At 44.1% G+C, this 23,572-nt stretch overlaps 1 protein-coding gene across 12 annotated transcripts in view; it reads right to left on the minus strand.

The window, feature by feature from the left end:
* celf2 (cugbp, Elav-like family member 2) overlaps positions 1-23,572 on the minus strand; it is a 567,676-nt gene that overhangs the window by 181,890 nt on the left and 362,214 nt on the right. For 11 of the 12 annotated variants that reach the window (XM_068059490.1, XM_068059494.1, XM_068059489.1 and 8 more), the window contains one exon: positions 250-446. In XM_068059490.1, coding sequence (XP_067915591.1) covers positions 250-446 — 197 coding nt within the window. Of the gene's footprint in view, positions 1-249; positions 447-549; positions 644-23,572 lie in introns of those variants that run through there. The other variant, XM_068059496.1, reaches the window with a different exon arrangement.

Raw genomic sequence — 23,572 nt, forward strand, 5'->3', positions numbered from 1 at the left:
CCCAAATCCCATGTGCTGAAGCTGCATTTTCTTGTCAGATGCTTTGCGAATCATGCATGACACATCAAACACACTGATCTCACAGCTTAATCCATTCCGTGCCATGCAAGTCACACTGCACAGACCTGCAGAATGTTCAGGATATCAAAAGTCAAGAAATTAGGAAGATAAAACAGTCCTGTTGGGTGCATCTCCACAGTGCTATTCCCAGTAGAGAGGGTGACTGTACAGTTAAAACAAACTCTGTACCTTTGCTCTGCGGAGGGTTCTGACTGCGGTCTCGAAGGACATTGATCTGGTAGACAGTCCCATATGGTTCAAACAGTTCCTTTAGTTCTTTTTCCGACCAGGATCGTGGGATCTGGCCAACAAACATCTTAATGGCATCTGGGTCTGGCTGGTCAGAGTGATCTATTGCACCATTCATCTTGTTATTTGTACCGTTACTGTTTAAAAAAAAAAAGACAGAAATGTCACATTAGATATATATCAAAATGACAACCCACTCATCACTTTATAGAAATGATCTCAAAGTGCTGCTTTTCTGACCAAATTGACATCTCAGGACAGAGTTCCTGGTCCTACTAACTCGCCATCACAGTGATACCATCTCTTTAATATATAGAGTGACTCTCCAAAACAGATACACTGACGGTCTGAGTTCATATATGGGACAGTCACCACTTGTGCAAGGCTGCAGAGAGCAGGCTGAATTCTGAGGAAGTGGAACAGATTGGCTGCTTACGAGAGACAGAAAAACACAAATATGTTAACTGTGGTGGTTTCACAACTTTTGCCCACATAGCACTGTCTTCCAAAAGTAACTCACTGGATGACGCACCAGAGACATTTTGGTGTGCTAAGAGGTACTGTAAATGAAATTACTTACATTACATAGCTTAATAAGGAAAAGGACAATATAAATTATAAATTAATAACTGTGTTTTCATCAGCTGTACAGTGAGGGTCACTGTCACTGGAGTTAAAAATAAGGCAAAGCTTTAAGAAAAGATCACATGCCAGGAAGTGCTCAGAACCCCATCAAATGATTCCATCAAGATAAATATGCAAATTATTTTTTCAGAGTTCATTTACGTATGGATATAACCAGGAAAAGCAGTCCCACTGTCTGTCCTCATATCTATAAAACACTATATAAAATGACTGGTACTATTTAAGGACAATTTAAATTTTTCCTCTGTTTTTGATGAGAGTTCAGCTTGGCTCTTTTTATTTTTTGCAAGCTACTTTCTTCCGTTCCTCAACTGGGTCTTCCTGTGTCTTGTACCCTGGCCAACCACAAGGCCTTGCGACTAAACCATAACACTTCTTTCAATAACAATGCTAAAATGCTGCTCTGGAAACCAGCTATGAAGCCACTGTGCAACATTTTCAGATGCCGAAAGCCCACTGAAAAGAACCAGTCATATACAACCTTGTTCTTGTTGGGGTGACAAAAGCAATGTTGCTTGCACTTCATTCACCAGTTCGGACAGATCATTGAAACGGCAGCTTGAAATCTCAACATGCCTTGTGAAAACATTCTTGACAATTTCACAAACTGACCGGTTGGTGATGGTGAATTCAACAAGACAACCTGATTAGAAAGGATTGGGATAGGATTGTGTGGCTTGTCACTTTGGCCAGCAACATTTAGCCCTCTAGGATGAAGAAGACTGAATGAAATATTGTGGGTTGGGAATATGAAAGTGTCAGAAGTTAGAATCTCCCCTATTTTTTCTGCCTTGCCCTCTCTTCTCAATGTGCTGACCAGTCCTCAACTGTAGTTCCACGGGTGCTGGATCTCGCAAGCAAATGGTTCTTCTGCAAGCGCAAGCTTCAACAACAGACTATTCAACCATGATGGCATCACAGCAGAGCTAGATCCCGTGCATGCACTGTTCACCTGGAACCACTGGCCAGTTATCAGGAATAGGAAATTCTGGCTAATTCTATTCTCTTTCCTTAGCTCAGGGGTACTGAAACCAATGACAGAACTCCAACCGCTGCCCTGGCTGGGTCCAGCTAACCCAGTACAGGCTGGGCTTGGAATCAGGGACCTTTTGCTGCAGTATGGTCATGTGCAATGACAGGAGTTGTCGTTACCCATGACCAACAACAGCTAGTCGCCCAAAAATAGTATCTTATAACAGGTACGGCATCAGGCTTGTTGGAAAGATTCTTTAACTTAGTGTTAATTTGCCCACCTCTGGGTCACCGGTGAGTGGAGACGCGATCTGCAGTTCTGAATTCTCGGTTGACATCCAAAGGAATAGATTTCCCCTCCCCCTCCACCCCACCTCCAAAGCGTTCATGTTTTGGCCTCATAAACTAGCCTACGAATCCTCCGAAGAAGGGTCACTGACCCGAAACGTTAACTCTGCTTCTCTTTCCACAGATGCTGCCAGACCTGCTGAGTGAATCCAGCATTTCTTGTTTTTGCTACGAATCCTCCCACTACTTCACAATATTTATTATATATGTTATTTATTATATTGTCTTTCAGATGAAACCCATCTACCCTCTCAGGTAAAAGATCCCATGTGACTACTTCAAAGAAGAGCGGGGGGTTCTCCCCAGTGTCCTGGCCAATATTGATCCCTCAACGACCGTCACCAGAACAGACTATTTGGGTCATTATCACATTGCTGGTTATGGGAACTTGTGTGCAAATTGGCTGCCATGCCTCCTAGGTTACAACAGTGTCTACCTACACTTCACCAGTTGTATGGCATTTTGGGACGTCCTCAAATAGTGAAAGACACTAAATAAATGCAAGGTCTTTTCTTTTTATTCTCCAAGCAGATTGTAAAGACACAAAAACAACTAAGTTTCCTTGCAATGGGAAGAGAAATTGAAACTGACCCCGCCTTCAGTGGAAAAATTCACGGAAAACTGAAGTGCTAAATATCCAGAGGGTGATATGCACAAGGCAACGCTCTCTGATGGACATGTGAGAGAAACGAGATGAATCAAGTGACATTAATTCCTACTGCCAAGCACAAAGGGAACAAGAATGGGAGGAATCTTAATCCTCTTCAACTGCTGGAAGATTAAAAATGAAAAAACAAACAAATTACTGCATGAGTTGGCACTGCTGCTTTCAGGCTGATATATGAGGGGAAAGATTTCTCGTCTACCTTGGTCCCACAGTTCATCGGGCTTTTATCAAAGGATGAAACAGACCAAATTGCTTAAAAGTCCTGAACTCACTCAGCTAAAGAGGGAGCAATAGTAACTAGCATTGTTCAGGAGGAGTCTGAGAAATGCATCACTTCAGCATAAACATCACAACCATCATTCTACAGCTAGTTGATAAAACAATTCCTATGCTTATGTTCCAGCCCGTTTAACTTTCCAGACCTCCCTCAGTAATCATACGAAATGTTAGCGCAGTCAGTGACACACTGAGCATCACATGGAACTAGTGAGTTGGAAATGATCACAAGCACTGAAAGAGTGCAGCCAAACTCAATTGGTGCCAATTTTCGCTGGTAATCACTTAACTACAGGACCATTACTCATAACCCTGGGCTCATCCACAACTATCACATAACATGAAGATTTGTGGTATATCCCACTTGTCAGTTTAATAGCTCGATTTATCGTCAGCTTGGCTAACCTGCAGTTTTTTTTTTAATATCCAGTTTACCATTTCTATAGTACGATTGCGCTTGTATACATTTAATCAGCTGCCTCTGCAATAAAACACACTTCTTAAAAGCCTTTAGCAGACATTCATTTGGATTTAATTGCACCATTATTAATTTGATTACACCCAGCACCGTCTTGCATTGTGCCGAGGTGACAGCTGTGTGAAAATGCCACCGCTCGTTTACAATTCCAGGCACGTCTGTCAGCTGTTCACTCACTGGCATCTCAGGCAAGTCTCTCCCCATACACCATATCCATACGAGCTGAAGTTTAACAAAGGTGCAACAAGCCCCCACCAGCTGCACTGGCAGAAGTCTGGAGCTCTGGTTCACAGCTATCATCTTCTCAATGCCACCTCTGTTACTAAATAAGGAATTCTGAAATGTAAGAACTCAACACAGAGGCACAACTGTGTATGAAAAGCTAGGGGGAGGGGATGGGTGGTGCGGACATTAGGAGGCAGAAACACAGGTAAGAAAAAGGTTTGGTGGGCATCAACCCCAGAGAGTGCATCTATGCTTTCCCCTGCTGAAGTCCAGCCTTCAGAAGTGACTCCTCTCCTTGCAGGCATTCCAAAGGGTTAATTCAGAGTTTTGGAGCACTGGAGGTTGCCACAGTGAATATTCGACCTGGTATCTGTGGAACTACTAAATCTCAACGCTACCGGGAGGGTCCCCAAGTCCTGATTACCGAGTGGGATAATGTTCTACTACATGAAGCAGCTCCAAAATATGCTGTGGATTTTACTCTGGGAAAAAACAAATCCTGGGAAAAGGAGGTCCATATCGTGCAAAAGAAATCACAAGTCTCCCCATGGGCTGACACTCACTGAATGTAGAGTTGAGGCACTTTGATGCACATGCTGTAGAAAGGACTTTCCCCTGTGTTTAAGTAGATCTTCAAAGTGAATAATCCCTATTTTTAACAACAGATTGTCACAATGTTCATTTTAATTTGACTTTCACAGGGAAAACATACATATAAGAACTATCTACCAAAATAGATAAACAAAATTAATCAGAAAAAACGGAGTCAGAATGAGGCACTTTTAATCATTTCTATCAATGACATTATTATATTTCTGCAACTTACTTTTTCAAACACTTTTATTTCTTGTGCACTTTAATATCATTTAGTTCCCGAATGCGTCAATCATGATGCCAAGTGTAGAAATAGACTAATCAAGCCAATGTCTGCAGTTAAACATACTGCATCACAGCATAACTCTCAGACTAATGACATAAGCCCAGAATGGTATAGTAGTGTAGTAGTTACAGACCCAAACAACAGTCCAGAGTCACGAGTTCAAATCCTCCCCTCTGGCAAGATAGAAAATTTGTGAATCACCACCATAGGAAATGAGCTTGCAAGGTTGCTGGATGTTTGTAAAATGCCAACTGATTCATTAATGCCTTTGAGGGAGAGGAACCTGCCACCATCCCCTGCTCTGACCCCGCCTGACATGGTCAACTGAGAGATATTTTAACCTAAACCGATGGGATTGGATCAACCGCCTGATTTTACAACCACCGCCGTTTACTACCATTTTCACTTTGTACCTACCTCACTGTAAAATCATGTGAACAGTCTGATCCAGTCAGTTTGGTTAGGTTAAAATAACCCCTTTAATGCCCTCGGAAGTATCCTAACTAAGCACTCATGTATAACTCAAGAAGGCGGCCCACCAGCAACATCACCTTCTATGGGCAATAAATGTGCCAGCAATCGGAAAAAAACAGCTGCTGGTGACGTTAGCACACGGACACTAAACACTTCCGTGTGACCTTCCGTCTGCTATTTTGATGGAAGCATTTCCCCATTTAAAATAAGTTGATATCTCAGAGTTGAGAATTTAGTAGACAAAGCATTGCTAAGGTGTTCCTCTGCCAATATTGCAAACAGCCACTTCTTGCCTGCATACACTTTTTTTTTACGGCTGAAAGTTGGAATGGGTCCTTCATTTTTAGCTGCTAACTTATAAATGCAATGAATTTAACCTCTGCAATGAATTTAACCTCTGCAAGAATGGTTTAGAGACGCTCTGCCACAATGTAGTGAGTAGCTCTAGAAAATTATTTGCTCAAATATGAGGCAAAACTTGAAAGCAGAGCTGTTCCCCAGTTAGATCAGTGGGCAGATTCTAAATCAGCATCTACTCAAAATCAACAAAATGGAAACACTGCAAAACACCATCAAATATTCACACCCAGGACAGCTCCTCCCTCACCTTTCAGCAGTTTCTTCAACATTAAAAAAAACTGTACTTTTAATAAGTTCTGATTTGTTGCAAATTAGTTCCTCTGACCTGGCACTTAGATTCAGGCACCGAGTCACTGTGCTTCAAGCATGAGCTTGGACAGTTAGCACTGGGCAGTGAGGGTGGGGGAAAGGAGGCTTTTGACTGCGGCAGGGAAGCCATCCAAACCTAGTCCTTTCCTCAGCTGAATTCTAGCACAGAGTCCCTGGATAGTGATCAGGAGCTGGCACGCTAGGTGCGTTTTCTTCTAACCAAAGATCAGCTAATTCAGGTGCAACACTGATGGCCGAGTTGAATTTTTCCTATGTATTTGAATCCCCAAGTCTCTTTGTTTATCCAAACCCGTCATGTCGATTCATAGAAGGTATAGTCCCATTCCTTATTTTCCTTCCCAAAATGTTTTACCTAACACTTAACTACATTAAATTGCATTTGCCACTTATCTGCCCATCCACTAACCCATGTCTTCCTGAGGTCTTCCCCACTATTTACAAAGTCCCTACATTTGTGTCATCAGCATATATCAAGATTGTGCTCCCAGTGCCCAAGCCCAAATCACCCTGAAGTACCGAGAACAAAAGTGGACTATCCACTGAGCCCTGACATAAACCACTTACAACTTTTTCCAATCCAAGTAACACATTTACCCTCTTTGTGTCCTGTCAGCCAACCAGCTGTATTTCCTCTATATGCCTGATTTTTCCAACCAAGTGTGAGACACTTATTTGACACATTTAGAAAATGATATAGGCTACTGCTTTCCCTTAACTGTCCAATCAGTCACCCCTTCAAATGAAAACAATTACATTTCCCAAACAATGAACTGCCTTTACCATACCCACGCTGGCTGATCTTGATTAACCCGCGCATCTCTATATGCGGGTGTTGTGGGGATATGTTTGGGGGGGGGGGGTGCACAGTGAGCTGAAGGAGGTTGTAGAAGCAAGACGGAGTGAAGCTATGAAATCATTTGTAAATGGGGTTGAGGGTTCTTAAAGCAATATGCAAGGGAATAGGGAAGTCAGCAGAAGTCGCAGTGAGCAAGACATAGTACAGGGCAGAATGTGGACACTAATGGCCTGGAATATGTGTCAGGTGGAGTTCAGCAAGGGAGTGGATGGAGACAAAGCAACAGCTGATTATAAGACACTGCAATTGGCAGTTGTGTTGGAAACAGCAGCTAGAGCGAGGTGGAAATGGATCTTAATGATGGAAAGTAGTCCAGAAAACAACTGCAGAGTAGAATCCTTTCACACCACACACTACAGTTAAAAGCCCATTAAATCAATTCTGATGGTGTTAAAGTCTGCAATAATTCTTATCAATCCATTGGCACAGCTAATTTGTCACCAGGATAACATTTTAACAACACTTTCAGGTGGGCTTTTTACCTCAATAAAATGTACAAACTTGGTAACTAGCTCTGAAGCGGACTTGCCTCGCACATCTGTGGCTTTGCTATGTTGGCGTGTATCACCGAGACCGCCAGCCTGTTAATTATGAGACGTGAGGGCAATATTTAAAAGGTCTCAACAAAAGTGAGTGCCACAGCTGGAAAAAAAAATGTTTAGATTCGAAAGCGAACTAAATAGATCTGCACTTATATCTTGCTGGCACTGCTGCATCTTGACACACGGTCTGCTGTAGCCAACTGCAACCTGAAGGTTACTGCTGATATAATAATGGGTCATCCTTCACAACAGTTATTGAGTTCCAGTGAAACCTGAATGTGGGCAATTGGTTATCCCGTATCCTGGTATTTAAAAGGAGCTGAAGAAACACTCATTTAATTGGAAGGGTTTCAGTGAAATAGAAAGTTTTATTTGTAACATCATTCTGCCCATCCCCACATCATCTCCTCCCCTTACTTTGCCAAAGGCACTGACTTTTGTTGGGCTATGTTTCTGGGAGCACTGGGTCCCTGACAGTAGTGCCCCACAAATGACCAAGCCTCCACTGTCAGCTGAGACCGTGGGGTAGAATTCATCAAGGGTGGCAGCACTAAACCGGCAACATCATGGTGGCCACCTGTTACACATCCAGCCTGGTGTTCAGTTCCATTGGAAGCAATTTTCCACTGGGGTCTCAGCAGAATATTTGACCGTTGTCTGAGCTCCATTCCACCCTCACCTGATATCCATGCACACCAGAAGTCCCCCACAGAGAAATCAGGCAGCAGCATATGTGCCCCTTGCCACCCCCCCAGCCCCGTCCGCCCCCCGGCACGGAGATCAACAAGTTTAGCCAAAGTCAGGTATTAAGTGCAGGATACTTGCACGCAGTACGGTGCATTTACTAACTGAGCCAGCAGTGGGTGAGCTGCAACGAGAGGCTGAGAAGATTGAGGCACTGGTAAATCTCAATGTGATAAGGATATAAGCCTCCCAACTTACAAGACTTCACTGTGAAAGTTGACTCCTTATCTGACCAGTACAAAGATTTGGGACACAGCAGAAAGATATGTGAAAGTTAAAAGCATTAAACAAGCAGGGAAAGAGAAAGGTCATTCAACCAACAGGAACACTCCTCCCATAACTTGAAGAGAAGTTCTGCCACATTTCTGCTGGCCTTCTCAACCACACCTCACACCAGACTTATTCAAGCAAAACAATAAGTTTCAATGTTCAACTATTTAAGCCTGGCTAGTTGCCTTGACAGCTCCATGGTTTCAGCCAGAGCTGTTCCACGTATTACCAATGCACCTGTTTAGTATCAAGCCTCGGATACTTGTAACCCTAAAAGGTGGGGGGGGGGGGGGGAAGGTACAAAGAACAGTACAGCACAGGAACAGGCCATTCGGCCCTCCAAGCCTGCGCCAATCATGATGCCTGTCTAAACTAAAACCTTCTGCACTTCTGGGGTCCGTATCCCTCTATTCCCATCCTTTTCATATATTTGTCAAGATGTCTCTTAAACGTCGCTATCTAACCTGCTTCCACCACCTCCCCCAGCAGCAAGTTCCAGGCACTCACCACCCTCTGTGTAAAAAACTTGCCTCGCACATCCCCTCTAAACTTTGCCCCTCGCACCTTAAACCTATGTCCCCTAGTAACTGACTCTTCTACCCTGGGAAAAAGCTTCTGACTATCCACTCTGTCCATGCTACTCATAACTTTGTAAACCTCTATCATGTCGCCCCTCCACCTCCGTCGTTCCAGTGAAAACAATCCGAGTTTTTCCAACCTCTCCTCATAGCTAATACCCTCCAGACCAGGCAACATCCTGGTAAACCTCTTCTGTACCCTCTCCAAAGCCTCCACATCCTTCTGGTAGTGTGGCAAACAGAATTGTACGCAATATTCCAAGTGTGGCCTAACTAAGGTTCTGTGCAGCTGCAGCATGACTTGCCAATTTTTATACTCTATGCCCCGACTGATGAAGGCAAGCATGCCGTATGCCTTCTTGACTACCTTATCCACCTGCGTTGCCACTTTCAGTGATCTGTGGACCTGTACGCCCAGATCTCTCTGCCTGTCAATACTCCGAAGGGTTCTGCCATTTACTGTATACTTCCCACCTGTATTAGACCTTCCAAAGTACATTACCTCACATTTGTCCGGATTAACCTCCATCTGCCATTTCTCCGCCCAAGTTTCCAGCCGATTTATATCCTGCTGTATCCTCTGACAATCCTCATCACTATCCGCAACTCCACCAACCTTTGTGTTGTCCGCAAACATATTAATCAGACCAGCTACATTTTCCTCTAAATCATTTATATATACTACAAAGAGCAAAGGTCCCAGCACAGATCCCTGCAGAACACCACTAGTCACATCCCTCCATTCAGAAAAGCACCCTTCCACTGCTACCCTCTGTCTTCTATGACCTAGCCAGTTCTGTATCCATCTTGCCAGCTCACCTCTGATCCCGTGTGACTTCACCTTTTGCACCAGTCTGCCATGCGGGACCTTGTCAAAGGCTTTACTGAAATCCATGTAGACAACATCCACTGCCCTTCCTTCATCAATCATCTTCGTCACTTCCTCAAAAAACTCGATCAAGCTAGTGAGACACGACCTCCCTTTCACAAAACCATGCTGCCTCTCGCTAATAAGTCCATTTGTTTCCAAATGGGAGTAAATCCTGTCCCGAAGAATCCTCTCCAATAATTTCCCGACCACTGACGTAAGGTAAAGGGCAAAAACATATTCAAAGTACCTCATCACTTGATTGGTGAGACCTTTGACAAATCTGTTTGCTAAAAAAGTACCTCAGTGTTGAAAAGAGGAAATCAACACTACGACAGAATAATACACTTGCATGGCATTGAATCTGCCTAGTTGGTGGGGACAGGAAGAGGTGCAAGAGGCTATTAGACACAGTAACAAAATAGAGAAAGAAGCAACGGAGGGATAAACAGTGATGCTGCTCTACTCACAGACTGGAAAGTTTATGTTTTTTCCTCCCTAAGTAATTTGTCTCTGGCTAGGGATGGGCAATAAATGCTGTCCTAGCCAGCGACGCCCACATCCCATGAACGAATAAAAAGAAAAATTGTTGAGTTGAAGTTTTCCAGGCGCACGACAGGATTGTTCTGGAGTGTTCCACAACACTCTGACTGCGACCGTACTTCACCATCACTGTCAGTCTGTCAACTCGCCACTTGGCTGCTTATTTTACAATCTCACTGATGAAATACAATGTTATCAAAGTGAAATGTTTGACCTATAGAAAGCAGCTGAAACAAAATGTTTCTCCGTTGTTTCCAACATATCAGAAAAGAAGGTGCTAAATGCAGAGTGTGGCCCCAAAGTGGGTACACATTTGTCTAAAGATGCTTCACAGTATTAAAACAACCTTTACCTAATCCCTGGCACTAACATTTCTTTTTTGTTTTTCTTCCCCCCAGTTATTTCTTTCACTGTTGACGCTCCATCTGGCTTGGGGAGTTTGTATCATGAGTCAATCGCACTTCATCATAAAGTCTTGAGCCTCCTTTAACACAGACAGATGGAGCCATTCAGAATCAAATTAATTTCAGATTAATGCAGTCTGGACTCACTCCAGTCTCAGAATGCTGTTGAGTATCTCAGGCCCCAAGTTGGAGCTGAGCATTCTGCACTTTAGTGCGCATGGGCATTGTGTAGTTTGCACGATGTATCCCCAACACCTGCAACATGTGCTGAGAAAAGCAAGCCCCTCTGTCCTGTTGGCACTCCAGGAATAACAACATATGTGTGCCTGAGATCACTGGGTATGGCTGGACATGTACAATCTGTCAGCTACACTGTTACAAATCAGATATGATCACCAACTGTGTTGGTAAAAGCTTCATCAAAATACAAGTGTTCTAAAAAGCATAACAGTACAACATATGTGGGAAATGTAAGACTTACAGCAAACTACAGAACAACAATACATTTTAGATTTTGGGCGTGCCGCTTAAATGCTATAGGATTTAGGGATGTTGTGCTGAATTTATTTATCTGCCTGCTATGCGAAATGGATAACTGGCCACTCTTGGGACCTCACCCTCAAGTGGCCACTCTTCATGAGTGAGCCCATGTACAATGAGTATATGTGGGTTTTCAATCAATGAACAGGATCAAGACAGCGGGCAGTTTCCCCATCCCACCAAGATGGCAGAGGGCCGAGACAAGAGCAAAAACTGAATAAACCTGGGCTTTTCAGCTTTAAGGGCAGTTGTCTGAGATACACAAGAACATAAATGGTGATTTTAGAAAGCAGTATCCACCAGGGGATCTTGGGCTCAGAGTGAAGTGTGGGCTGGGAGAATATAAAACTAAAAAAAAATTAAAGGCCATTCAAATTGGCAGTGTCTTGGCCTGGATACCTCGAGATAAACCAGCTTCAGGGGTGTGTATGAATGGAGAGTGGGGTCAACTGGCCTCTGGGTCTCCCTGAATGTAGACTCTGGAAATATTCTTCCAATATCACCTTTTCCAAGATCTGTGCTTAATTGTTTATAAGTTACTAAGGATGCTCAAGGGGTAGTTCTGGCCTGTATTGGTCGACTTTCGTGTTCTGGTGCCACGAGCAGCCTGACGTATCTTGGGCCAGCCCAACCTACTTGGGAACACATCCCTTCCTGTGTGGTTGGTGCTTGGGAATGTTCTGTAATCGCAGCTGTTACCATGTGGGAATTGTTGAGATGTTGTGAATTTGCCTTTATTACTTTGCTTTTGCATGGTCTCAATTTTTACTCTTATGAAAATATTTAAAGAAGAAATGTTTTCAAGGAAAACCAACCGACCAGGCACTGGAATCCTGCCCAACTGTCTATCACCCGCTTTCTTTTTTGAAAAAATAACTTTAGTCTCTGATTAAGAGCTGATTTCTTTTTCACTTGCTGACTGCACCAGGTTTTTAAAGTAGACTATTGGGCCTAAGTTGCAATTACTGGGAATACACTGAAAAATGGGATACTGAAGCCATCAGTGAACTGGGTGCATCGATTTCACAATCAAAAAATTTGGCTCTCAATCTGGTTACTGTGGCACTGGGAGAGTGGCAGCCTTGCTCTCCACAAGTGCAGTTCAACTCCATTTACCCACCTTTGCTCCATTTCCCTCAATACCCTTAACCAACAAAAATCTACCTATCTCAGTCTTGAAAGCTTCAATGGTCCCCTAGCATCCACAGCCTTTTGAGGGTGGGGGCTGGGAGGGCAAGAGTTTGAGATTTCTACCAGCCTGTGTGTGATAAAGTGCTTCCTGATTTCGCTTTTGAATGGCATAGCTCTAATTTCAAGATTATATCCCCACATTCTTGATTCTCACACCAGAAGAAACAGTTCCTATGTATCAATCCTATCAAATCCTTTTAACATTTGAAAAACCTCAATCAGATCACCCGTCAACCTTCTGTACTCAAAACCGATGCATCAGGGGCACTGCTATCTCCAGTCGTGGACATGGGGTCATCCTATAGACATGCACTGATCAAGTCCCGGTGGACTTGTGGTGGCCAATAGGCCATCATATTGACTTGGATTGCCCAAAAGACCTCAACTGATCAAAGAACAGACCTGGGCTGACCATGGAATTATCCTAGTAACCTGGACTGGCCAGGTTGCTGTCCCATAGGTCTGAACCAAGGAACTACCCTAAAGACATTGGCCAATGGAGAGTCTGTTCTACAGACTCCAGTTAACAGCTGTGGATTAAACAAAGGGTAGTTTTATTCATCTGAACGAAGGGCTGCTGTACACACTCAACTCAAGGTTCCAGATCATTATGCAAATGAAGTATTAACAGAACTGCAGTGTATATAAAGACTTACTCAGAAATTCCATTCAATTAAACAAACCCTTAGTTTGCTGAAGCCAACTGTTCTGGCCGCTTTAAATACACTGAAGTTATTTCCTTCTTAACTCTCACCTTTTAATCGCCAAACTATTCAACTACTTCATCTACAACCTTTAAAAATAGCCAACTTATCAAGGAACTGATCATTTCTTTTCTGGTGATAAAAATCGGTCACATTGAACTGTTCTCCTAATCTGCCATAAAGTCATACAGTTATACAGCACAGGCCCTTCGGCCCACTGTGTTCACGCTGGCCACCAAGCCTATCCATTCTGATACCATTTTCCAGCACTTGGCCCGTAGCCTTGTATGCTATAGCGTTTCAAGTGCTCATCTAAATACTTCTTAAAGGTTGTGAGGGTTCTTACCTCTACCACCCCTTCAGGCAGTGTATTCCAGATTCCAACCACCCTTTAGGTGAAAATTATTTCCTCAAATCCCCTTTAAAACTCCTGTCTCTTACCTTAAATCTATTCCCCCTGGTTATTGAGCCCTCTGCTAAGGGAAAAAGTTTCTTCCTATCTATCCTATCAATGCCCCTCATAATTTTGTATACCTCAATCAGGTATCCCCTCAGCCTTCTCTGCTCTAAAGAAAACAATCCTAGCCTATCCAGTCTCAGCATGCGAGGAACATAGGAGGAGTAGGCCATTCAGCCCATCGAGCCTGCTCAGCCATTCAATATGATCATGGCTGATCATCCACTTCAATGCCTTTCACCCCACACCATCCTCATATCCCCTTATGTCATTGGCATTTAGAAATGTGTCAATCTCTACTTTCAACATACTCAATGACTGAGCTTCCACAGTCCTCTGGGGTACAGAATTCCAAAGATTCACAACCGTCTGAGTAAAGAAATTTTTCCTCATCTTGCTCCTAAGTGGTTTCCCCCTTATTTTGAAATTGTGTCCCCTGGTTCTAGACTCCCCAACCAGAGGAAACATTTTAGCTGCATCTACCCGACTATCCCTTTAAGTATTTTGTAGGTTTCAATGAGATCACCTCTCATTCTTCAAAACTCTAGAGAATACAGGCCCAGTTTCCCCAATCTCTCTTCATAGGACAGTCCCACCATCCCGGGAACAAATCTGGTGAACCTTCGTTGCACTCCCTCTATGGCAATAATTTCCTTCCTAAGCTAAGGGGACCAAATCTGCACACAGTACTCCAGATGCAGTCTAACCAAGGTTCTATACAATTGAAACAAGACTTCACTACTCGTGTACTCAAAGCCTCTTGCTTCAAACCACCCTTCAAGACCTTGTCCACACTTAGCTATCCATTTGTAGCCAGAGAACCATCTGCAATGGCTTCCCTCTCTGCTCCAGCACTGTTACCTTGGCCTCCTCCTATTTCTCATCTACGTGTTGCCCCTCTGCGGCATCATCTGAAAATGCAGCGTCAGTTTCCACATGTACACTGCCAACACCCACCACCTCTCGGCTGTTGCTAAACTGTCAGACTGCTTGTCAGACATCCTGTACTGGATGAGGAGAAATTTCCTCCAACTAAATATTGGGAAGACCAAAGCCATTCCCGCCTCAAACTCCATTCCCCGTCCTTCTCCCTGGCAACTGTCTGAGGCTGAACCAGACTGTTCACAATCTTGGTGTCATATTTGACCCCGAGATGAACTTCCCACCAAATATTCGTGCCATCACTAAGACCGCCTATTTCCACCTCCTTAACAATCTCCCAACTCTGCCTCTGCTTCAGCTGATCTGTTGCTGAAGCCCTCATCCACATCTTGGTCCGTTACCTTTAGACTTGACTATTCCAATGCACTCCTGGCCGGTCTCCCACATTTCTACCCCTGTAAACATGAGGCCATCCAAAGCTCTGCTGCCCTTGTCCTAACTCGCACCAAGTCCCATTCACCCATCACCCCTGTGCTTCCAGACCCATACTGGCCCCTGGTTAAGCAATGGTTCAGTTTTGAAGTTCTCATCCTTGTTTTCAAATCCTTCCATGTCCTCACCCCTCCTTATCTCTCCAGTTCTACAACCCTCTGGGGTATCTGCGCTCCTCCAATTTTGGCCTCTTGAACATCCCCGATTTTAATCGCCCTATCATTGGCGCCCATGCCTTCAGCTGCCAAGGCCCTAAACTCTCATTCTCTCCCTAAAACCTCTGCCTCTCTACCCCTCTTTCCTCATTTAAATACTCCTTAATTCCATGATGAAGCTTTTGATAATCTGCCCTAACATCTCCCTTTGTGGCTCAGTGTTAAATTCTGTTTGATAATTATCCTGTGAGGCATCTGGGGGCATTGGGATGCTGAAGGAGCAACTCTCAACAGGTGCCCAACCAGTCATGGGCACCACACTCCATATTTCTCCTCACGTGCCACCGCTTGTGGGCGTGGAGGCTTCAGATGAAGAACCGTGTGTTGCACTAGCACATCAGATCCTACAAAAACTCATAGGTCCAGGGAGCTAGACAAGGTGTAGATTTGATGGCCGTTAGACTGTAGGGCAGCAGGAGCTGGTGGGAGTACTATGCGAATGGCATGCTGCAGAAGTTAAACCAACTAACTATGCCCAGGCAGCCGTTTAAAGCCCTATGATTTCTGGAAATCACTTTCTAGTATCACACTTGTGTGATTACAGTTTCCAAGGAAACATGAGCATCAATCGTGAAGAGAAAAAGCGATAAATGTCAAGCCAGGAAGCACTGTTAATGAACCTTCATTGACGGGCAGTTCAAATAATGAGTTTACTCATTAACATTTACTCATTAACATATCCCTCCCATCCAACGTACATCAGTGCGAGTGATGAAAGGAAGTCAAAATTTGGCCATTCTAAACAATACAAATCCTAGCATCAATTAAAAAGAAGTTGCGACACAAAACAATAATGATCAGATTCCCACACACAGCCAGGCAGTGATAAAGCACGGATTTGATAAACTATTGTGGAGGTTTTATATTTGCTCATCGGTTCTTTTTCTTCCCCTAGACATATTTTGCTTAAGCCACAAAATTGCTTTCTAGATGATCTACCACAACATCCAATTCAGACGACCTTCAAATAATTTCCAAATCAATCAACACCAATGTCTGTCTGGCTCAAGCTTGTTGTAGGATCGATAGATTTACTGTTTGAAATCTAGAGCCTACTGCACAACTGCACAGCAACATATGACTGGGGTTATATAAGGAGGAACGTAGGGAACTGTGATGCCCAGTATGTTAATGATATCTTACTTCTGAGTTAATGAGCCATTAACTGGGAATTGGAACGAAGTTTTCTTTTAGTTTTCTAGCAAACAGGTAGGGTTAAAATTGCTCCCTCAGTACTGCAGCTCTCTTGGGCAATATACTTCAGGGCAACGGGTGTCAGTGGATCTGTAACCCAGCAAGAAAGCAACATCATCAGGAGACTGGAGAAAAATGGTTTGGAAAAGAAAGAAAGAACTAGATTGAGAGGATGAACCTGAAAATGTTCATGCTTCCCTTAAAGTGCCAGGGGTTCATTGTTTTACCTTTTCCCCTCCCCACTGGCCTCCCTCAAACAACCAAGCTCAGAAATTCACATTGCACCATTGACCTAACATCAGCTACGTTACTGTACATGTGGCCTATTTCACCAAACTATCGCGCAAAGGAATCTTTATCTAATCCGTTCTTGTGCGCACCAGGCTGTGGTTTGCAAAAAAAACCTTGCATTTTTATAGCATCTGATCACATCCTCAAGACATCCCAAAGTGCTCCAGTTAACTTCTGAAGTGTAATCACTGTTATATGGGCAGCATAGCAACAAAGGTCCCAAACACACCAAAGGAGATAAATCACCAGTTAATCTGTTTTTGATTGAAAGATGGATGTTTTCCAAAATAGCAAAATTCCCTGTTCTTCATGGAAAAATGCAATGGGATCTTTATCACTCACCTCAATAGGCAGACTCGACATTAGCTTAATGTCACATGGGACAGAAGAGCGTGCCCAAATTGTGGCACTGTTCCGCATGCAGTGCTCACTGCCATGCGCCCAACGCAACTGGTCCAGGAGGGACCGCGCAAAAGTATTCCCTGACGTCATTTGCTTCTTACTGGTGAGTTGCGGGCACCAGTTGTGCCCCAAGAGGCACACTGCCGTGCTAGGGAGAAGAAAGATTGGCTGAGGAGGAAATCAGCAATGGTGGCTGGCAGCAGCTCGTGAATTCAATGAGAAATCCTGCTGCTCCCAGCTCCACAATAAGGCAAGTAAAAAAAAATTAAAACTTAAGTCTCAGTAGTCAGCCTCCAGCAGTCTTGTAAGCACCACTGGTTTGACTGCCAAGTATCAGAGTACCGACCACACCTGCCACATGCTGCTGCCAATCACAAATGAATTTCGTAAAGGGGTTCTGAACTAGGCATCAAGTCGTCTATTTAAATATGCAAACAGCCATGATGGGCGCGTTCAGGCGTGTGCACAGGATGCCTAAACAGGGGCCTTTCCCAATATGGCAGGCTCCGTGCTTCTGCCAAACAAAAAGCACACGCACGTCCGCTGTCATATTGGACATGTAGGCACCTGTAAAATGGGTGCGGCTCCAATTAATTTCTAGACCAACAATGCAACAGTCCCTCACTCAAGTGTCATCTTAGTTTATGTGCTCAGGTCCTGGAGTGGGATTGAACCCACAATCTTCTGGGCTAAGAGTGCTGGATGCTGAGAGAAATGGACAGTGATTAACCTCCATTTTCACCAATCTCTTTACAAAAGATTGGTCTTTATGAGGAACTTTGTTTAGGAGGGGAGACATCATCTTGTTTATTAATACAACAAATGACAAATCTCCTCAAACAGCTCCAGACCGCAATAGTTTCTTGAATTTCTGCTAATGAAAACCAGCAATGGAAACTTTAGGCTTGACTAACTGAAAATTAAAAACACATCTTAAAACATCGCGCGCACTCAAGAGCTCACATCATATGGCATCAATTTTGGAAAGTACTCCTGCATGAAAGACGACGTCTATATCATGTTTTGGGTTACCATGGCAGTTTGTAAAAATACAACATTGCCTTAGTGTGAAAATATTATCAGCAAAGATCTGTTCAGAATTCTTTGCCAAGTAATACAAAAAAAAAAGGAAATCTGGTTGTAAAAAACTTTGGACAAGGGGATAGTAACTTGTAACAAAGATTTTGATGGACGAGGTCACTTCCTTATTATTTATTGGGAGAAGACTTATCATCTTGGATTGCAAGTGTCGGTGCAGCTTTCATTCTAAATAAAAGGGCTTCATAATTTCCTGTGGAGGTTGTGTCATTTTGCCTTGAGATAGCAAGAGCATTTGGCAAAGAAATGGAGAGGGGCAGAGAAATGCTCATGGGACAAAGTGATGCTCCCTCTCTCAGTAACAATCACACACCAAGAACGAACTGATACACCATGACAGAACTTTTGCACATATTTTAAAACTGATATTATCCAGAATTTAATCCAGCTGTCAACACTGAGTGGAGTGTTGGACATTCTTCAATCTAAACCTACATTATTTTATATTTCTATTTTTCAGATCCATTTCCAAATTACTTCTTTATTTTGTTTTGTGTTCATCAAGGTGAGGGATGCCAGTCCTATTGAAGGGGATAGCTATCCTGCTCATGCACCCAACATTCACACCAAGGATTTGAAGAACAAGTACTGCTCCATAATGCTGGGTTTCAAAACAGTGACTGGGCTGACATAAGCGCAATATGAATGGATCCTTTAGATTGGGATGTTATGAGAGGGATAGGCTCCCCTAGCAATAAAACCTCACCAGTCATCTCATTCAGTTCTTGCATTTGGAAGTGTTAAATTATGATGCAGATGCAGCAAAACCCTTCCTTTCACAAGAGAGAACGACAAGGATCTGCACCAGGCCCCTCACATGACTCTGGCGAGTCTTCTGATATGTCGTGGTGCCAAGAAGGAGGAGGGGTTTTATAATTCATTATCAGTGCTCAAAATGAAGGTCAGAAAAATAACTCAGCTCTGCTTATGGTTAGAAACCTATTTGCAAATTGGCTGAAAATCTGCCATTAGAGCACAAACAACACTCTCAAAAACTCTGGCATAAACAAAGGCTTGCATACATAAATAGCTCTTCATCACATCTCTCAAATATGTATCAAAATACTTTACCCAGAGTGGATTACTTTGACATATAGTCACTGTTGTTCACTAGGCAAACACAGTAGCCATTGTCTGCACAGCAAGATCCTACAAACAGCAATGAAATGTATGACTAGTTGAGCAGGCTTTATTTATTTTCAGTAGTACAGACTGAGAGAGGGAGAAAGTGGACAAGACTCTACGCAAGCTCCTTGCTCTTCAAATCATGACCCAGATCTTTAACCTGCATCCAAACCACCAGAAAGGGCAGGCAGGCTTTTTGCTTATGGACTCAGAATCAGAGAATAGTGAAGCACAGAAGGCCATTCCACCCATCGAGGGGAATTTCATGCTCTTCCCCGTGGTGGGTTTGGAGGCGGGGAGAGCATAAAATCAGGTAGTATAGCGGTGGGGGTACCTGCCACCATCCCGCCTCTGTCAAAATTTAGTCCAGGGCAGGAAGGCCTGTGAACGGCCTTCCCACCTTGCTGCCAATTGAGGCCCTTAACTGGGCAATTAACCCACAATTAAGGGCCTTTTCCTGCTGCAGGCCCTGGCGCCACAAGGGAAGCTCGGAACAGAAAACCATGCGGGCTGCAGCCTGGCTTCGGGGGCCCTCGTTTAAACGCACTTCGCACCTGAACAAGGGACCTGGCATTGTCTGGGGCCGGGGGTAGTGTTCCCGCTGAGCCCCAACCCCTGCCTTTGCTAGTGACCCCCCTTCTCCAAGACCCCCACCCTGAGGCCTGGTTCCAGCAATGCTCCTCGGCCACTGGTCGGTGCTCCTCCAGTAGCAGCCATTGCCTTCATGTTGGTGCTGCAGCTGCCGGCCTCTGATTGGCTGGCAGCTCTCCAAGAGCGGGATTTCCGGCGGCAGGGTCCTTCATCCTGTGGAAGGCCCACTGCTGTCCACTTAAGTGCCTGATTGGCACTAGATTCAACGTGCCTTCCGGAGAAGAGGTGATGCAGAGATCTCGGCGTCACCTTTTAAGGACATTGAGAGCCCCGCCACCAAAATAAAATTCCCATCAAGTCTGTGCCGGTTCTTTCAAACAGCAATCCAGTTAGTCCCAATCCACTGCTCTTTCCCCTCCTTCAAATATTTCCCTTTTGTGAGCTCATATCGAACCTGCAGCCACTGTCCTATCAGACAGTGCAGTGTAAATCCAACCACTCATTGTGTAAAAGCTTTTCGGTCATGTTATTTCTGGTCCTTTTGCCAATCTCCTTAAATCTGTGCCCTCTGGTTATCGACCTTTCAGGCATTGGAAACAGTTTCTCTTCATTTACTCTAAACCCTTCATAATTTTAAGCACCTCTATCAAATTTCCTCTTAGCCTTCTCTGCTATGAGAACACCAGCTTCTCCAGTCTATCCATGGAACGATAATTAATCATTTCTGGATCCATTCTAGTAAATCTCTTCTATACCCTCTCCAAAACCTTCATGCCCTTCCTAAAGTGTGGAGCCCAAACTTGGATGCAACAGTTCAGCAGGGGCCAAATTAGTGTTTTATATCACATAATTTCCTAGTTTTTATACTCTGTCTCAATTTATAAAGACCAGGACCCAAAATGCATTATTAATTACTTTGTTAACTGGCTGCCACCTTCAAAGATTTGTGCATAAACACCTCCAGATCACTCTTTTCTTGCACTCCTTTAAAATTGTACAAACTGAATTCAAATTCTCAAATTATTATGGCGGGATTTGAACTCATGCTCATTATTAGTTCAGTAACATAATCACTGCAGTACCGTATCCATTTAACCATTACACTATATTCTCAACTGAAGAACTGTAACGTTGCGCAGTCTCAGTGCTACGTTAGGGGGCAAGCGCAGAATATAGGCTCAACTACTGGAGAGCGGCTTGGACCCAGAGGCAGGGGTGCTACCAACTAGCCAAGCCGACACCATGTAGATATGTAGGACCAATCACAGCCCACATCTGGGGCAGGATAAAAGGGTGGAGGCAACATTAGAATGGACCTCCACGTTACCATCTGCTTTCACAGAGTGACAAGCAGATCCAATCAAGCAAAAAAGTCCTTTATGGCACAGAAGGAGACCATTTGGCCCATTGAGTCCATGCCTGCTCTCCACAGAGCTATTCAGTCAGTCCCACTCCCCATATTGATCCCCATAGCCCTGCAAGTCTATCCCCGTAGGCCTGTCAATCCCATTTGAACTACAACAGGAATCTTTTGTCCAAGTGCAGATAAAAACAGCTTCAATAGTAGCATGATAATTTACATTTTATTGGAAAATAAATTTGACTCACCAAAATAGATGTATTATATGAAATTACAGTTTAGTTCAAAGGACTCTGATGCCTTAAAGCCTGGTATAATTCATCACACTTATATAACAAAATGTATTATTTGTATTTTTTTTGACTTCATGAGATATTGCTTCACAGTGATAATTATCCAAACCATATTACTGTGTAAATTATTGGTAGCTACCAGCTATTGCTCACAGTGAAGTGGGCACCATAATGTGTTTACTGAGAAGCAACCTTAAGTGCCTTGGCAAGCAAGATGTCTCGCTGGCTTAAAAGGTCAGGGGTTAATTCCATTTAAAAACAGCAGCAATCTGGTTTCTACTGAGCTGAGCACATCGCGAGAAACCCCATTCCCTTACTGTCTGTGTCAATAGCTACCCGATCACAGGGGCTGCTTATAGGTAAAGCAAAACATTAGATGCTCCTCCCCTTCCCTCAAGTGATCATTAACGTCAAATTACGACTTATGATCACTGGTGTCGATTGCTAATGAACTGATGACGCCAACCCTTGTCATGTCATTTGCTGTCATCATCGAGATAGTCATGAAACCTAACAACCAAATGCAAGGTGAAAGATGAAATGCTTGCACACACCAAGAGCCAAATGCTGTGATATCAAGGGTGATGTGAAACAGATCATTAGCCCATTTCAGTCCTACATTTCCCAGCTTTCAAAGAGACAAGGGACTCATTCCTACATGTCAGAATTTATAGGAACACAAGGCGGCCAGAATACCAGACAAGCCCATCCCTGTTGTGATGGATCTCAACTCCACCCAACCTTCTACATATATCCCTTATCCCTTCTCTCCAGAAACACTTCCAATTGCGTCTTGAGCCCATTTATACTGTCGAATTGAAGCAGTTTTCCTTGAAAACTTATCCCAAAGTTTGGTTCCTCTTTGGGCAACAAGCCTCTGAATGATTATTGTTCTTACTTCTGAATTTGCAACTGATGCTCTTTGCGATGTGAATTCTCCTCCTCCATCGCAGAGGATTTTGTCTATTTTATTTACGTCCTTAATCAGCTCGGTCTATTTGATTTAAAAACAAGAAATGCTGGAAATACTCAGCAGGTCTGGCAGCATCTGTGGAGAGAGAAGCAGAGTTAATGCTTCAGGTCAGTGACCCTTCTTCAGTTCTGAAGAATGAATCATCTCCTCATTGCTTGTGCGCAAATTGGCTGCCCTGTTTCTTACAAAACAACAGTGACGAAACCTTAAAAGTACTTCGCTGGCTGTCAAGAAAAAAGAGCAAACCCACCCTTGACCCCTCAGTCCTTGAAAACCACCACTCTTTCCTCTTCAAAGTCCTACATTACAATAGTGATTACACTTCAAAAGTAGCGCCATAAACCGGTATTTTATCCAGGTGACAGGGGGCTTGACGTCCAGTTAAAGTGCCACCGAGAACAGAGCTCCCTCCCGCCCTTAGAGCTGCTGGCCAATCAGAGGCCAGCAACTCTAATTGAGCTGTGTCACAGCAAAGGCATTGGCAGCTGCGGTGGAGCACCCACCCAGGGCCCAGGTGCAGTGCTGGACCCAGGCTACAGGTAGGTCAGGGGGAGGGATTTTGTGGGGTGGGGCTTGTGAGGAGTGGGGGGGGGCATGGTTTGGCAGCAAGGACGGGTGTGTTGGCTCTCAGCAGGCCCACCCCCCACCCAATGCCGGGTCCCTCGTTCAGGCACTGTGCCTTTAAACGAGGGACGACCTCGCCCCCACCTCCACCCCGGGCCAGCAAGCAACCCACAGTTTTTCTTGCCGTTTCCTGTGCAGCATTAGGCCCGCCCACTGCTGGGCTACTTGTAGAGGCAGAAGCAGGAAGGTGGCGGGGACCCACCCCACCCCCAATCACTCCCAATTACATGTTCTCCCCGCCTCCAAACCTGGCATGGGAGAAGAGCATAATATTCCCCCCCAAAGAGTCATTTACAGCACTTACAGCACAGGAGGAGGACATTCGGCCCATCAAGTCCATGCCAGCTCTCCACAGAGTAATCCAGTCAGTC

Source organism: Heterodontus francisci, chromosome 27, assembly GCF_036365525.1.
Source record: "Heterodontus francisci isolate sHetFra1 chromosome 27, sHetFra1.hap1, whole genome shotgun sequence".
Taxonomy (NCBI): domain Eukaryota; kingdom Metazoa; phylum Chordata; class Chondrichthyes; order Heterodontiformes; family Heterodontidae; genus Heterodontus; species Heterodontus francisci.